At 43.9% G+C, this 15,618-nt stretch overlaps 1 protein-coding gene across 1 annotated transcript in view; it reads right to left on the bottom strand.

Annotated features, from left to right (window-relative positions):
- Nucleotides 1-15,618, bottom strand: part of HELQ (helicase, POLQ like) — a 72,926-nt gene that overhangs the window by 25,247 nt on the left and 32,061 nt on the right. The window contains exons 9-16 of the mRNA XM_075352037.1: nt 13,369-13,514; nt 12,969-13,208; nt 11,122-11,263; nt 8,462-8,566; nt 7,157-7,370; nt 6,921-7,078; nt 6,106-6,204; nt 1,259-1,432 (exon numbers count right to left, since the gene is read on the bottom strand). Coding sequence (XP_075208152.1) covers nt 1,259-1,432; nt 6,106-6,204; nt 6,921-7,078; nt 7,157-7,370; nt 8,462-8,566; nt 11,122-11,263; nt 12,969-13,208; nt 13,369-13,514 — 1,278 coding nt within the window. The remainder of the gene's footprint in view (nt 1-1,258; nt 1,433-6,105; nt 6,205-6,920; nt 7,079-7,156; nt 7,371-8,461; nt 8,567-11,121; nt 11,264-12,968; nt 13,209-13,368; nt 13,515-15,618) is intronic.

Here is a 15,618-nt window from a genome sequence, read left to right as displayed (position 1 = left end):
AGAGAACCGTGATGGCTCCCACTTCAAGCCAGAGCCTCAGGGGATGGTGAAGGAGCGCGGCATGTGAAGGCTCCAGCCTTGTAAAATCAACCTTAACAGCACCGCCGACACAGTGGGGTGAGAAGGGACATGCCGGGAGTCCAGACTGGACCCGCTTTTCTTCCAAATCTTTGAAATCAAAAATCAGATGAGAATGCATGTGTGTGTGTGACCTCCTGAACACAAAGCATTGAACTGGTTAGATTTGTCATCCAGGGGGTGTATATGCTCGGAGGGAGGAGCTACACTTTTAGTGTAGTACTTTGTGTGTCCTCCGGAGGCGGAAGCTATACACCCCATGGTCTGGGTCTCCCATAAGGAACGATGAAGAAAGGCGTGTTCCCTGCTATGGCACTTTAAATTGTGGTGTCACATTTTGACAGCACAATTTAAGGGGTTAACAGGCGCGGGAGGATTTTGGATCCACCTGCAGCTGCGAGGCACACGTCTGCTGATCAAATATCAGAAATGTGCATGGATCACCACCGGCTCATCACAGCAGCCGGTGGTGATCACGCCTTCATGATTTAGGACGTACCGTTACATCCTAGGTCGTGAAGGGGTTAAAGCATATTCATGTGTGCGAATGGCCCAGTCACAGTCCAGACCTAAATCCCATTGTGAATCTGTGGCAAGACTAAAAAATTGCTGTTCACAGACGCCTCCATCCAACCTCACTGAGCTAGAGCTATTCTGCGAAGAAGAATGGGCAAAAATTTCTGTCTCTATATTTACAAAGCTTGTAGAGACAAACCTCAGAAGACTTGCAGCAGTAATTTCAGTGAAAGGTCCTATAAAGTATTGACTTGATAGGGAGGGAATGAAGGAGGGGGGTGGAGGCGAAGAATAATAAAAAAAAAAATCACAAGTTTCAGATTTATAGTTTTAAAAATGTAGAAAACCATATATCATTTAATTTACACTTCACAAATACTTGCTACTTTGTGCTGTTATATCACAGAAAGGCCCAATAACATACATTTCAGTTTCTGGGTTCAACGTGGAAAAGTTCACAGGATATAAATACTTTTTCAAGGCACTGTTTTTGACTAGATTGTCACTTACTGGTCAATATTTAATTATAATAGCCACCTAAAATATAGACCAAAATCAGATGTGAGAAATGACTGTAGGATCCCTGTATGTTGTAACACAAGTAAAAGGTCATGCCCACAGTGGCCGAGCGATTTCCATTTACACATTCATCTGGTGGAGTTACCTCACAAAAATGCAGGACGCAGGAGGAGAAAGAAGCAGACGAGCTCAGAAGATTCTGAATAAACCCTCGTGGCACATTATATTTTGTAGACACGGTCCATATGTCTAGTTCCTTCATGAGGGCATATAGAATGAAGGCAAGATAAAGCCGATTCACCTCTCTTTCTTCTGCACACTAAAACAGAATGGTCATAGTAAAGAACCTGAAATAATATGATTATTATGCAAACCCATAGATTACAAGAAAATGACAGAGTAAAGGCCGCTTTACACGCTGCGATATCGATATGACTGATATCGCTAGCGTGGGTACCCGCCCCCATCGGTTGTGCGACATGGGCAAATCGCTGCCCGTGGTGCACAACATCGCCCAGACCCGTCACACTACTTACCTGCCTAGCAACGTCGCTGTGACCGGCGAAACGCCTCCTTTCTGAGGGGGCGGTTCGTTCAGCGTCATTGACGTCCCAGCTGCGTCACTGAATCGCCGCCCAATAGAAGCGGAGGGGCGGAGATGAGCGGGACGAACATCGCGCCCACCTCCTTCCTTCTGCATTGCGGGCGGGAGGCAGGTAAGGTGAGGTTCCTCGTTCCTGCGGTGTCACTCGTACCGATGTGTGCTGCCGCAGGAACGAGGAACAACTTCGTTACTGCTGCAGCAACGATATTAGAGAATGGACCCCCATGTCACCGATGAGCGATTTTGCACGTTTTTGCAACGATGCAAAATTGCTGAAAGGTGTCACACGCAACGGCGTCATGAACGTTTTTTTGTTGTAAAAGTGCATCCTGTTTTTACAAAGAAAAAACGCATGCAAACGCATGTGTTATTTTGCAGGATCCTGTCACTTGAAGTTTATGGGCGGGCATTGGAGTCATGTGATCGGGAGTGAGGGGAACTGAACGTGATAGACTGGGAGCCGGCATCTGACAGCTTCGGACGCTGGTAACCAAGGTAAACATTGGGTAACTAAGCAAAGTGCTTTGCTTGGATACCCGATATTTACCTTGGTTACGAGCGTCCGCAGCTGCTAGAAGCCGGGCTGCCTGCTCCCTGCACACGTAACCAAGGTAAACATCGGGTAACTAAGCGAAGCGCTTTGCTTGGTTACCCAATATTTACCTTAGTTACGCACGTCCGCCGCTCTCAGGCGGGGGAGAGAGGGAGAGGGAGGGGGAGAGAGAGACTGATCACGCCAGGCTGGTTTCTGGGCATGCTCAGTAGAGCAAGCAGGATCCTGTCTATCAGCATGCCAGCGTTCACATGCGTTTGCGTGCGGTATAGTCAGGATCCAGTGAAAAACAGTATTTAGACGCAGCTCAAAAACGCTACAAGTAGCGTTTTTGAAAAAAGTAAAAAAACTGCAAGTCGCTGGATCCTCACTATAACGCACGCAAACGCATGTTGACGCGAGTCCATTGCAAATGCATTGAAATTAAAACGCATTTGCATTGGATCCATTCTTGCGGTAAAAAAACGTTCATGACGCATGTTAAAAAACGTAGTGTGAAAGCAGTTTAACAGATCCTGTAAGAAAAAACCCCAGATCCGTTACAAATGCAAGAGCAATAAAATGATTAAATAACAATCCATTAACTGATCCATTCTCCATTGACTCCCATGTTAAAAAAAAAAAAAAGGTCTGGCAAACATTAGTTATTTAAAAATGGACAAAAAGTTGTGTTTGCAGGACTTTTTTCCCAACAGATCTCTGCATGATCTTCTACCGAATGATTACTGGACATGTGAACTCAGCCTTAGGGGTACTTTGCACGTTGCGACATCGCTAGCCGATGATAGCGATGCTGGTGGAGGCAGGTAAGGAGATGTTCCTCACTCCTGCGGCTTCACACACAGTGATGTGTGCTGCCGCAGGAACGAGGAACATCATCGTATCTCCTATTGGTGCGACATTATGAAAATGTCCGACGCTACACAGATCACCGATTTATGACGCTTTGCGATCGTTTATCGGCGCATCTAGGCTTTACACGTTGCGATGTCGTTAAAAGGTGCCGGATGTGCGTCACTTTTGATTTGACCCCGATGATATCGCAGTAGCGATGTCGCAACGTGCAAAGTACCCCTAAGATCGGTCAAACAGCTAAAGTGGTTTTCCTACACATTTTACACTTCTATGAATACACTGTGGGGACAATTCATCAAAGCTTTTAGGCCAGAAAACTGTCTGAAAAACTGTTGGGAAAGCTGTGAAAAGTTAAAAACTTGTAATTTTGGAGTTTTTTTTTTTTTTAAAGTTTAAATCAGCTCTACTAAAATGAGCTGAGGAGGATCCAAAACTGGACAGCGCGAGTCCACTCCCGCCCATCCAATTCATTAAAAGCGCTGCAGTAGCATTTTTGACACAGCACACAGAGGATCACGTAACTTTGAAGAATTTAGTGCATGTGCCTATTAAAGAATTTGGTGTCTTGTACTGCAACAAGAATTGCAAAGCTAGACCAGCCCTAATGAATCAGCTCCTGTATGACCAAATAATCAGTTTCATTTTTTATAGATTAACATTTTTAAAAACTAGTTTCAGTCATTTATTTTTCAATAGGAAGAAATATAACTATAATAAAGCCAATACTATATTCAGATCTCTGATTTGTTGGTGACAAGCCAGCATTAGATTAGGTTTCTGTCTTGACGCACTGTTCATGGTCATCTAACAGAACTAAAAATGGCTTCCATGAATGGGCTAACGTATAGGTTGCCCTGGCCTACAACCTTTACAGGGATCTGTACTTACACAGAGTCCCCTGACCTGGTGCTATGGAGTCAGCTGCTGTTCAGTGGTGCAAACCAACAAGAAAAAAGTCAGGTAGGAGGTACAGTGGAACCTCGGTTTACGAGTAACTTGGTGTGCGAGTATTTCGCTATATGAGCAAAGCTTACTGTAAATTTGTAAATCCGTTTAGAAGCAAGCTTTGCTGCACGAGCAAATACTCACTGCACACATTTCTGGTTCCGTACTTTCAACCGCGCTCTGGCCCGCTTTTGCAGTCTGCACAAACACACACACACGTACAAACACACATGCACACGCACATATTATGCTCACCTTACCTTTCGTTCAATTGCCGGCCTCCCAGTTCTTGTAGTTCGCCGATACAGGATGTGTATCGAGCAACAATCACGACAATGGAGGAACTTCCGCTGTCAGCCGCTTCTCAAAGGCAGCACGCTGACCAATCAGAGGCAAGTGGCTCCTGCCTTTGACGTCAGCGCTCAGGCAGCAGAAGCTACGGCATTGGTTGTGATGGTTACCCGATACACATCCTGTACCGGCGAACTACAAGAACCAGGAGGTCGACGAAGAAATAGAAGATAAGGGGAGCATAATATGTGTGTGCGCGTGCGTGTGTTTGTGCATGTGTGGAATGGCACAATTGGTGACTAGGATGGGACATTGAACAAGTTGTGAAACGAATTGTCTGAGCTTGCATTATTTCCTATGGGAAATTTTGCTTTGCTAGATGAGTAACTTGGTTTACAAGCACACTCCCAGAATGGATTGTTCTATAAAGCAATGTTCCACTGTAGTCCTGGACAAATTCTTGAATAAAGGCCCCGTCACACTAAGTAACATCGCTAGCAACATCGCTGCTAACGAACAACTTTTGTGACGTAGTAGCGATGTTGCTAGTGATGTCGCTGTGTGTGACATCCAGCAACAACCTGGCCCCTGCTGTGAGGTCGTTGGTTGTTGCTGAATGTCCTGGGCCATTTTTTAGTTGTTGCTGTCCCGCTGTGAAGCGCAGATCGCTGTGTGTGACAGCGAGACAGCAACAACTAAATGTGCAGGCAGCAGGAGCCGGCTTCTGCGGAGGCTGGTAACCACGGTAAACATCGGGTAACCAAGAAGCCCTGTCCTTGGTTACCCGATATTTACCTTTGTTACCAGCCGCCGCAGCTCTCACTGTCAGTGCCGGCTCCTGCTCTGTGCACATGTAGCTGCAGCACACATCGGGTAATTAACCCGATGTGTGCTGTAGCTAGGAGAGCAGGGAGCCAGCGCTAAGCATTGTGCGCTGCTCCCTGCACTGTGCACATTTAGCTGCAGTACACATCGGGTAATTAACCCGATGTGTGCTGTAACTAGGAGAGCAACGGCCAGCGCTAAGCGGTGTGCGCTGCTCCCTGCTCTGTGCAGCTGCACCCTGTACTCTATACCCTATATATGTACCCTGTGCAGCTGCACCCGGTGTGTGCTGCTCCCTGCTCTGTGCACATTTAGCTGCAGCACACATCGGGTAATTAACCCGATGTGTGCTGTATCTAGGAGAGCAGGGAGCCAGCACTCAGTGTGCGCTGCTCCCTGCTCTATGCATGTGTAGCTGCGTGCGCTGGTAACCAAGGTAAATATCGGGTTGGTTACCCGATATTTACCTTAGTTACCAAGCGCAGCATCTTCCACGCGGCGCTGGGGGCTGGTCACTGGTTGCTGGTGAGCTCACCAGCAACTCGTGTAGCGACGCTCCAGCGATCCCTGCCAGGTCAGGTTGCTGGTGGGATCGCTGGAGCGTCGCAGTGTGACATCTCACCAGCAACCTCCTAGCAACTTACCAGCGATCCCTATCGTTGTTGGGATCGCTGGTAAGTTGTTTAGTGTGACTGGACCTTAACTGGAGTGAAACTGAAGTTTAGTTAACAGATTTTAAAACTCAGATGTATTGAATAGTCATGAAAGGGTAAAAACAGCCTTGTGCCTACACCACTACTGTAACACACTATCATCTTATGTCATAGTGTATTGATATCTATCTCCCTCAAGCATCAATAATAAGGTACGTGACTTTCTACTTTCTTCATATACAGAATTGTACTGTTATGTACATTACCTTATTCACACGATGACCTGATACTTTTCGGGCAAGAAAACTTTCCGGGACGCCTACATATCCTGCCACTTTCTGATCAACCGGATCAAGGAGATTAAACTGAAAAATATATTTTTAAAGTTCCGTGGTTAAAACATGTGAACAAACAGTGATGAAGGCAACAGAACATCTAGCAATTCTATCTATTTTACCTTCATTTCAGATACGTTTCTCATTAAAACCGGGAAAATAATTCTCCATATTCAGGATGTTGTGCCCTTCCAGAAAACTTTATTTACTGTCTGTCTCTTTGGCATCTCTGTACAGTATATCATCACTAACATCAGTCACCAACGAGATCCCTGATCTCAGGCACCTTCTAGAGCCAATTTTTAGAACATATTTATAACCTCTATAGTGTTTTGAAGTCCTTACACTTGTAGGCTATGTGTGCACGTAGCGTTCTGTCCCTGCAGAAATTTCTGCAGCGATTTGAACAGCACATGGGCGCTTCAAATCGCTGCAGAAAGAGACCGTAATGAAAAAAAAAAAAGCAGATTTCATGCGCTCTGACTGCAGCTCCTCCCATAGACAGGGCGGGGGCTGCAGGCAAAGTGCATGGAAGAAGTGACATGTCACTTCTTAGAACGCACGCTTCGGGCAGCAGCCGAAGCGCTGCGCTCTAATACGCCACGTGCGCACGTGTCATGCATAATCTTCATAGATTATGCTGGGGACGCAGGACGCATGCAGTTACGCTGCGGTGCAGATCGCAGCGTAACTGCATGCAAATACACAACGTGCGCACATAGCCGTAGAAGGATTAATCATTTTACCTGTCGAAAGTAAATCATCCAGTCCGGGCTGCACTGAGTTACCATGTCATAGGGGGTCACAAGGTAAAGAAGATGAAGATGGCTCTGAAGTACCAGTCCCCCCAGTCCCTTCTTCAGATCACCATAGAGCACGTTACAATAGGATATATCAATTGACCCTATAGGAAATGGAAGGAGTTAGTGCAAACACAAGCCAAGTAATGATAAAATAGTGGGCACACCTCACAATTACCCACCTTTATAAGTTGCGTGGCCAAGCTCTGATACCTCAAATATAGACTGCTCTGTTTCAGGGTGCTGCTTGGGGCACACAAGACCTTGGCTTGTCAGATACTCTAAAGACTCTCTTGTTATATCCCATAAGGACTTTTCATTACTCAGATGTTTTTGCTGAACACTGAATAATGTATAACATGCAAACTGATAGATGTCTTCTGGCGTTTTTGCAATCTTTAAAAAATAAAAAGTTATATACATTAATGTAGGGGGGCATACTAGAATTATCTGTTGGGAGTGGTGGTAGTCGTCATATAACAAATCTGGCACTGTGTTGCGTAAATCACAGAAATCATGACACAGATGTGAACAGAATCTAAGGTATATTTCTTGGAAATAATGAAAGGAATTTTCTCAAGATCAATCTTCAGGAGTGCCTCTCAGCTTCTTGCTTACTCACGGGCAGTGTGCTCCTGATAAGTGACAGTTCATTTCGGTGGTATGGTGGGGCTGCTGGTCCGAAATATGCGCTCTCTGATGTCACAATCAGAAGCAACTTTACTTCTGCAGCATCGGAGGAACACCATAGAACTGAAGCTGGGTGCTTCAGAGCAGAGCCTACAAGCTCTAGAACCCAGGACAGGCAAGTAGGGAGGATCTAAGGCAGGGGTGCACAATCTATGGCTTGGGAACCACATGTGGTTCACAGGACCATGATGTGTGGCTTGCAGCTGTCTGCCAGCTTGGTGCATTGTGCATCAGATCAGGTGAACATCTAAGAAGAACAGGTCTGCAGAAGGTGATATTTCTCAGAGGATCAGATAAGGATGTGCCTATACTGTGTCTGTCTTGCACACACATACATATATTATATATATATATATATATATATATATATATATTATGCGCAATAGTGTGATGAGTGTGCTTGATGTAATAATACTGACTGGACGTAAAGTGGCCACTGCTTGATTTAAGTATAGTGCCTATCAAGAGAGGGGGCAAAGGTCCTGGTGTGCTCTGGGGAATTTTTGGCTGTTTTTATACCAGGTTCTGGGTGGTACAGCGATGTGGCGTGGGGGACTGAATGTTGCTCGTGACCATCTCTCAGAGCTGAATGTGGCTCTCACAGTTAAAAAGTTGAGGATCATTGATCTAAGGAATCACTCGGCCTTCTCTTGGTTTATGACAATCTTAGCATCCACATAGAGAAGTATCATAACTTAGTGATCTCGAATTAGTGATTAAGTTAATTATACTAATTACTTAAGAAGTGTACCAGGGCCTATAGGTATGTGTAAAGTATGAGCATTTTTAATGTATACCTTCAGCCCAATCAGTGAAAGCAGCAAGCTTTGGAAGCCTTTTCCACAGTCATGCATGAGATTGCTGTAGCAGTTTTCTGGTGGTTTACTAACCAGCTCTCGAGCCTTAAAAGGAAAAAAAAGCAAAAGTAAGATAGAGATATACAATTGAGGACCATGCAAGACTGCAGTCATCGCAGATCCACTGATCAAACATTTAGTTAGGTGATTTTTGTGATCCACCAGATTTAAGCAATACATATAAAAGTTAGAAAGTAATGGAGCACAGCCTAAACCTTACAAGCTCTATGCAGAACCAGCATCTGGGTAATGATCTGCTAAACATTTAAAATAATGTTTTTTACAGGGCATTTTCAGTTTAAAATATTTATGCTAAGTTTGAAATGATCTATCCTCGTGATAGGGAATAACATCCTGATTGCTGGGGTCCGACTGAGGCTGCCAAAGCAAGCTGCGCATGTGGCCATCTCTGAGAGACCAAGCATGTATAGAGCAGATGTGCGCATGTTTGACCTCTGTTCCATGCAGACATGGCTCGTCAGAGCAGTTGGACCACCAGCGATTGGGAGGTTATCCTTTATCCTGTAAATAACGAAATTTTAAAACTTGCCACATACCCTTTGCATCTGTACACAGCTCTGTGAGCACACTCAGACAGAAGCTGTGTACTCCAATATCCTGAGTGGCACACTATTTGGCGGTATATTGATGAATTAGTGGGGGTCTCCATATGCAGACACCCACTGATCTGCAGTCAATTAAGGTGAATGCCAAATATGAAAAACACTGTGAAAGTTTACTCTTTAAAGGGAACCTGTCAAGTCCCCCATGTCCTCCAACTCAGCAGCACTAACATGTGAATGCCAAAATTCCCTGCCTAACCAGCCCTATATAATGCTATTTACTAAAAATCAATGTTTAAAAAAGCATTTATAGAGTGTGCTGTTGCCAATTAGGGCCTTCATTACTCAAAGGGGCATTAGTTCCCCAGACTAGTTGTCCTGCTTTCCCTTTTATCATGCCCCTGGGGGTGTGATAACATGATTTCCATCGCAACGCCTGGAAATCTTGCGCATGGATGCAGCTCATTTCAGGAGCATCACTGTACTTCAGAAGCTGGGTGTACGCGTCCTGACTCCAAAGAGGCACACTGCGCGTGATCAGAAGTGCAGAAGCTGTTCTGCACACTGCGGGACGCGTACATCTGACTTCTGAGGCACAGTGACGCTACCAAAATGCGCTGCGCACATGTGCAAGATTTCCAGGAGCTGCGATGATGCCAGCTTGTGAAAATCATGTCATCATGCCCACAGGGGTCAACTAGTCTGGGGAACTAACGCCCATTCAACTAGTCAAAGCTCTAATTAGAATAAGAACAGCACACTTTATAAATGCAAATGCAGAAATGCGCTAAGAATGTATTAAACATGGCTGCAAACGAGTTTTGCCAAATAACATAGTATAAAAAAAAAAAAAGCAAAGTAACTATATTTAAAACATCCCAAACAATAAAAGACAACATTTTGCAGTGTCAAAAACACAATAAAAACGCATGTAATTAATTTAATAGGTGCAAAAATGCTGCAGAAAATCTGCAACATCAAACACTTAACAAAGACTTGGAATGTAGCCTTAAAGGAATTTAGTTTGCAGCTGGCACGGCCTACAATCCTCACTTATGGGTCCTTATTTACTGGAGCTTTTGAAGCTTTAGAGTTGACATCTCATAACAGCTCAGCTATTGATCATATTGTACAACATGAATCACATAATTTGTGAGCAGCCATTATATTAGTGGTTGTGTTTTTGTTAGACTTGGCTTATTACAGGGAACCTGCTCTATAAGCTGCGGCAACCACCACTGTGCTCTTATATACAGCATTCTAACATGCTGTATATAAGAGCCCAATCCGCTGTGTACAACATAAAAAACATTTTATAATACTCCCTTAAACCAGTCGCTGCGGTGGATGTGGCTCAGATGGGCATCTTCGTCCTCTGGTGCCGTCGCCGCCTCTTTCCGCCATCTTTGTCACCACCTCTGTTGTCCTTCTGAAGCCGCAGTGCATGACACGTCATCCACACTTGCCGGCATTCAGGTCCTCAGAAGGTGCACTTTGATTTGCCCTGAGCAGGGCAGATCAAAGTATTGTAGTGCGCATGCGCAGGACCGGCGACTGTGTATGACATAGACGCGTCATGCACCACGGCTTTAGAAGGAGGACGAAGATGGCTAAAAGAGGCGGCATCGGCACCGGAGGACGAAGACGCCCATCTGAGCCAGCCACATCCACCGCAGCGACCGGTTTAGGTGAGTATTATAAAGTGTTTTTAATGTTCTACACAGCGGCCTGGGCTCTTATATACAGCATGTTAGAATGCTGTATATAAAGAGCCCGGTGGTGCTGGCCGCAGCTTATAAAGGAAAAAAAATGGTGACAGGTTCCCTTTAATTTTAGTGGTTTAGTCATACTGAGCTTTGGTTCTTATTTTCCCCAGGTCAGGATGGAGGAGACATCACCTTCTGCTTATGTATATGACTCCGTTGTTTCTCAGTCTGGTATCCTACATTTACTAGAAGTCTTGCCTTGTAAAGAGGAAGTTTTATTAACAAAACCAGTGCTTCTATACATTATACTTGGCATATGCAATATAATTACCATTTCCTTGTCTTTTTCCTGTAAGATAAGAATACTTTCCCCGGCATTGTCAATACCAGCCCGACCAGCCCTGCCAACCATTTGTTTATACTGGGCCCTCTTGAGGAAATCCTTAGCTACATAAGGAGCTCGCAAAATGACCCTGTAAGAGAGAGTAAAACAATAACAAGATGAAGAGATTTTCACAGAAATTGTATAAATAATGTTCACATTCTGTTACCATCTTCTTTTTGCCATGGATTTCTGAGTAGAAGCTAGAGCAACAATTTACTTTGAAATTCAGAGTCCCCGATTATACGTGGCAGTGTATGAAGGGCAGAATTTAGCATACGCTTCTAAATAGCAATATTCTATATCAATGAAATATATATTTATGTACATATAGAGATTTAAAAAAGCAATTGGCCCAGGAAGATAACCCCCCAATATACTGTGAGAACCCTTGTCAAGGCATACATATCCCTCATAATGGCCTAATGCAGGGGAAATGTAGCACTACAGAGTGGGAGATCCATGCACATCAGCTCTCGCTCTGTTGTAGCAAATGGAGAGGGTCCTAAGTAGCCCTTTATGCCATTAATAGGCCTTAACAGTACAACAGATAACTGAAAAAAATGGCCAGTGACTAAATAATCTCATGAAAAAGTGATGCCCCACTCCAATCAATAATAATACACGACAGCTACCAGATCAAGGCATACATTATAATCCAGTAGCTGTCTTACTGAAGCGGTTGGATCTTAATTCCTATACGTAACCAAGTATATATGTCTTAGCCTCTCTAGATATTTTAGTATTAAATACTCTATTAAGTCTGATACTCCTTTCCAATATTTATGGAGTTGGGTGCACTCTCGGCATATTGATCAAATCAACGAAGTATGTTGTGTTTTCGACACAGCGAAAATACACAGTATCTAAAACTCTCAAAAAATTAAATCCTGGGCACACGGCCTAAGAGTTCAGAAATGATAAAGAATATGCTATTACTGTATATAGTGTATTTTTATTTTACCCTTTTAAAAAGGGAATCTGTCAGGAAGTTATTTTTACCTATGGTAGTAGTGGCATGGCTACTTGACACGCCCCAATGCACTTCCAGTCCAATTACATATACCGTATTTTTCGGATTATACAACGCACTTTTCCTCCCAAAAATGTGGGAGGAAAATGAGGGGTGCGTCTTCAAATCCGAATATAGCTTATTGGGGGGGCTCTTGGGTGTGCGAGCAACCAGGTGCACGCGGCGGCCGGCTGCCTCTCTGTGCGGGTGGCCTGCTGGCTGCCACTCTGTGCGGGTGGGTGGCTGTGCGGACTGCGATGGCTGTGCGGCGGGTGTGCCAATCTGTCCGCAGTCCCGGTTTCAAATGATAGCATCGGGAGTCAGCGCGTGCGCAGATGGAGCTCTTGGATGCGCATGCGCTGCTCCAGGCGCTATCATTTGAACCGGGACTGCGGACAGACTGGGACACTCACCGCACCGGCTTGCTCCACCACTGACCCGCACCAGCCTGTTCCACCGCTGACCCACCTAGCGCCACTCCCACTGACCTGCTGCCATTGCCAGCACAACCTCTGCCTCCTGTGACCACGCTCCATCACCACTGATGCCCCCCTCTGGTAAAACAACACTGGAGTATAAAACGGACCCCATTTTTATTTTGTTTACCTTTTTTATCTCTAAATTTGGGGTGCGTCTTATAATCTGGTGCGTCTTATAAAACGAAAAATACGGTAACTTCTATGTTAGATTTCTCATGGCTGACACAAATAAGTAAAAAGATCAAGTTGCCCGGTTTCCTTTAAATATCTGAATGAAGCAAATAGCAAAATTGGCTAGCACTGACCTTCTGGCAGGTAAATTCACCCCAGCTGCTAAGGTAGAAGTGCAGGTAAGGAGACACAGAACTCCCGAAGAATAGGCTTCTTCCACCAATTTCCTTTCATCACTGATCAGCCCACTGTGATGATAAGCAATACCGAAAGGAATAGTACGCTTCAAAACGGAGCATATGGTACCATTGCCTGTATTCCTCAAGTCGTCAATCAGTGCTTTCTTTTCTGTTTCTCTGTGACTCAAGTATGCTCTTCGATAAATAGGCAAATTTGGTATGGAATTATGCAAAGAAAAAAAAATGTTTACAATAAGCAGATCATTCAAGAAGTAATCGTAGATACACAAGAGTAAAAACTCTTCTGTTGTGGCATATTTATGCTATCATAGGTGTTAAGAATGAAAAATCTTACTTGTTGAGGTATTTGCAAATCATTTCTGCAACATTTTCACAGTTCCTTTTGGTGGGACAGAAGACCAAACAGGACTGATTGGGAATGACCTCAGTCACCAGGGCAATGATGTGATCAGGATCTATTCTAAGCATGTTACTTGAATACTAACGATAAAAAGAAATAATAAATAAATGAGAATTATACCTTTTTATTAGCTTATCCAAAAAAATGTACTCCTTTGTACAAATTAAAAAAGGAAAGAAAAATCCTAAAAAAATAAAAAAAAAATAAAAAATACAAAACTATGTTAAATGCTACGATTTCAAAGACAAAGACATCTTCATAGAATTTTATAGGTAACTGTAGTAAAACAGTAATTGGACATCAATGTCTGAATAAACCCCAGGGATATAGTAATTTAATCCCAGATAATGCTATACTGAAAAAAAGAGGATTTTTGGTACTCAACATAAAAATCTTTCTCATAACCTTCATTGGAGATGTGAAATCTGCTGCCACCTGGAGGCTGACACTAAAAATACATCTTAAAAACGAAATTCTCTTTACAAAGTACGGATACCGTTATTCAGTTAGTGCAAAAGCAGTAGAAGCAAAATAAAATCTACCCAAACAAGGAAGGATGTTTTGCCCCCAATGAAAGCTTCAAGAAAGAAATTTTGTAGTGAGTAACATAAATGGGACATCCCAAAGACGTTCCTGGGGAGGGAAAATAGAACGGTCTTGCAGAAGGAGGAATAGTAATACCTCAGATTACCAACCAAGTGAATGACACTTAAAAGTACCCTTTGCCCACGCATAGGAAAGAGCTCTGTAAAGATGTGGACTGAAGATTAAGTAGAAGGACAGACATCAGAAGATGTATGACCTAGGAGGCTTCTAGCGCTCCGGTGGAGTGAGCCGTGACCAGCTGGCGGCACCCTGACTAAACCATATCTTACCTTGACAGATTGAAATTAGCGAGTAATGGCAGCCTTAAAAAGGTGGTCAGCTCTCTGCAAGGGCCTACCTGTATGACAAACAAGGCATCCAAATATCTGAAAGGAGCTGGGAGAGACAGGTAAAGTTGCACAGTCCTACCTACTTCATATTGGGTAATAACAACTAGTGATAAGCGAGCACTACCATGCTCTGGTGCTCGATACTTGTTAAGAGCACTTGCATTCTTGGATGGGCGCAACTTGAGCACCAGAATATAATGGAAGTCAATGGGGTACTCGAGCATTTTTCCAGATTTCCTGGAAAAATCCTCGAGCCTTCCATTATACTCAGGTGCTCGAGTCACGCCCATCCGAGCATCCAACTGCTCTTAACGAGTACCGAGCACCAGAGCATGGTAGTGCTCGCTCATCACTAGTAATAACAGCTCAGGGAGATGAGAGATGAAGGACATAAGGAAGGAGAACAAGCTCCTTATTAAGATGGAAGGCGGAGAATGTAGGTAAGAGACATGACTATACCAGGAGAATATACTACATTTCTAATTGGAGGTATGTCCTAATATTATATTATTATTATTATTATTATTACTACAACTACTACATATTGGGATAAAATCTTGGAGATGGGAATAACCCTTTAAGAAGCATTATTGTTATAGGTGTAATCAAAAAATTGTGACAGTCAGATGAGTACACAAGGGCATTATTACTTTCTAGGGGGCAAAATATGGTCACTGCTTTCTAAGGCAATTGCACAGGGAATAATATTTTTAAGGAGTAATTTCACCATCTAGAGGGCACAAAGAAGGCATTTTACTACAGCGGTGGCATTATGTGGAGCAGTAAGAGTAGCCATGGACATATACGGCAGCAGCGGCTCAGTATTGGGGTATCAGCAGGATGGGAAGTTTGTGCAGGTTGGGAATAGATTGGGACGTGCTGGAAATTTGATGAGTCAAATGTGTCTGTGGTAATTTCTGCAGACGAGTTGTGGTTGGAAGAAGGCACTATGTTGGTCTGAGCCAGATGGAAAATGTGGGAAAAGTGAACAACTCCATTAAAACGAATGTCAGCTGTAAGTTTTGGTCTTTGCGTAGATGCTTTATTTTCAGTAACAGTACAGTTCTCTGCTGAGGTTCCCCTATACTCATATTGGGGTCCGGCACCATAGTTGTAATGAGGGTTAGCGGCCCATTCAGATGTTTGCCCCCTCCCCCCCCCCGAGCTAAACTCGTAGCTACACCTCTGGGTCCCATGGATCCAAAATGGTGGTCCCAATCTCACCCTGCCCTAGCAAACAGTCTTGCCC

Source organism: Anomaloglossus baeobatrachus, chromosome 1 (assembly GCF_048569485.1).
Source record: "Anomaloglossus baeobatrachus isolate aAnoBae1 chromosome 1, aAnoBae1.hap1, whole genome shotgun sequence".
In the NCBI taxonomy this organism is placed as follows: Eukaryota; Metazoa; Chordata; class Amphibia; order Anura; family Aromobatidae; genus Anomaloglossus; species Anomaloglossus baeobatrachus.
Note: the sequence above shows the minus strand (reverse complement) of the source record. Positions and strands in the feature narration are given on the sequence as shown.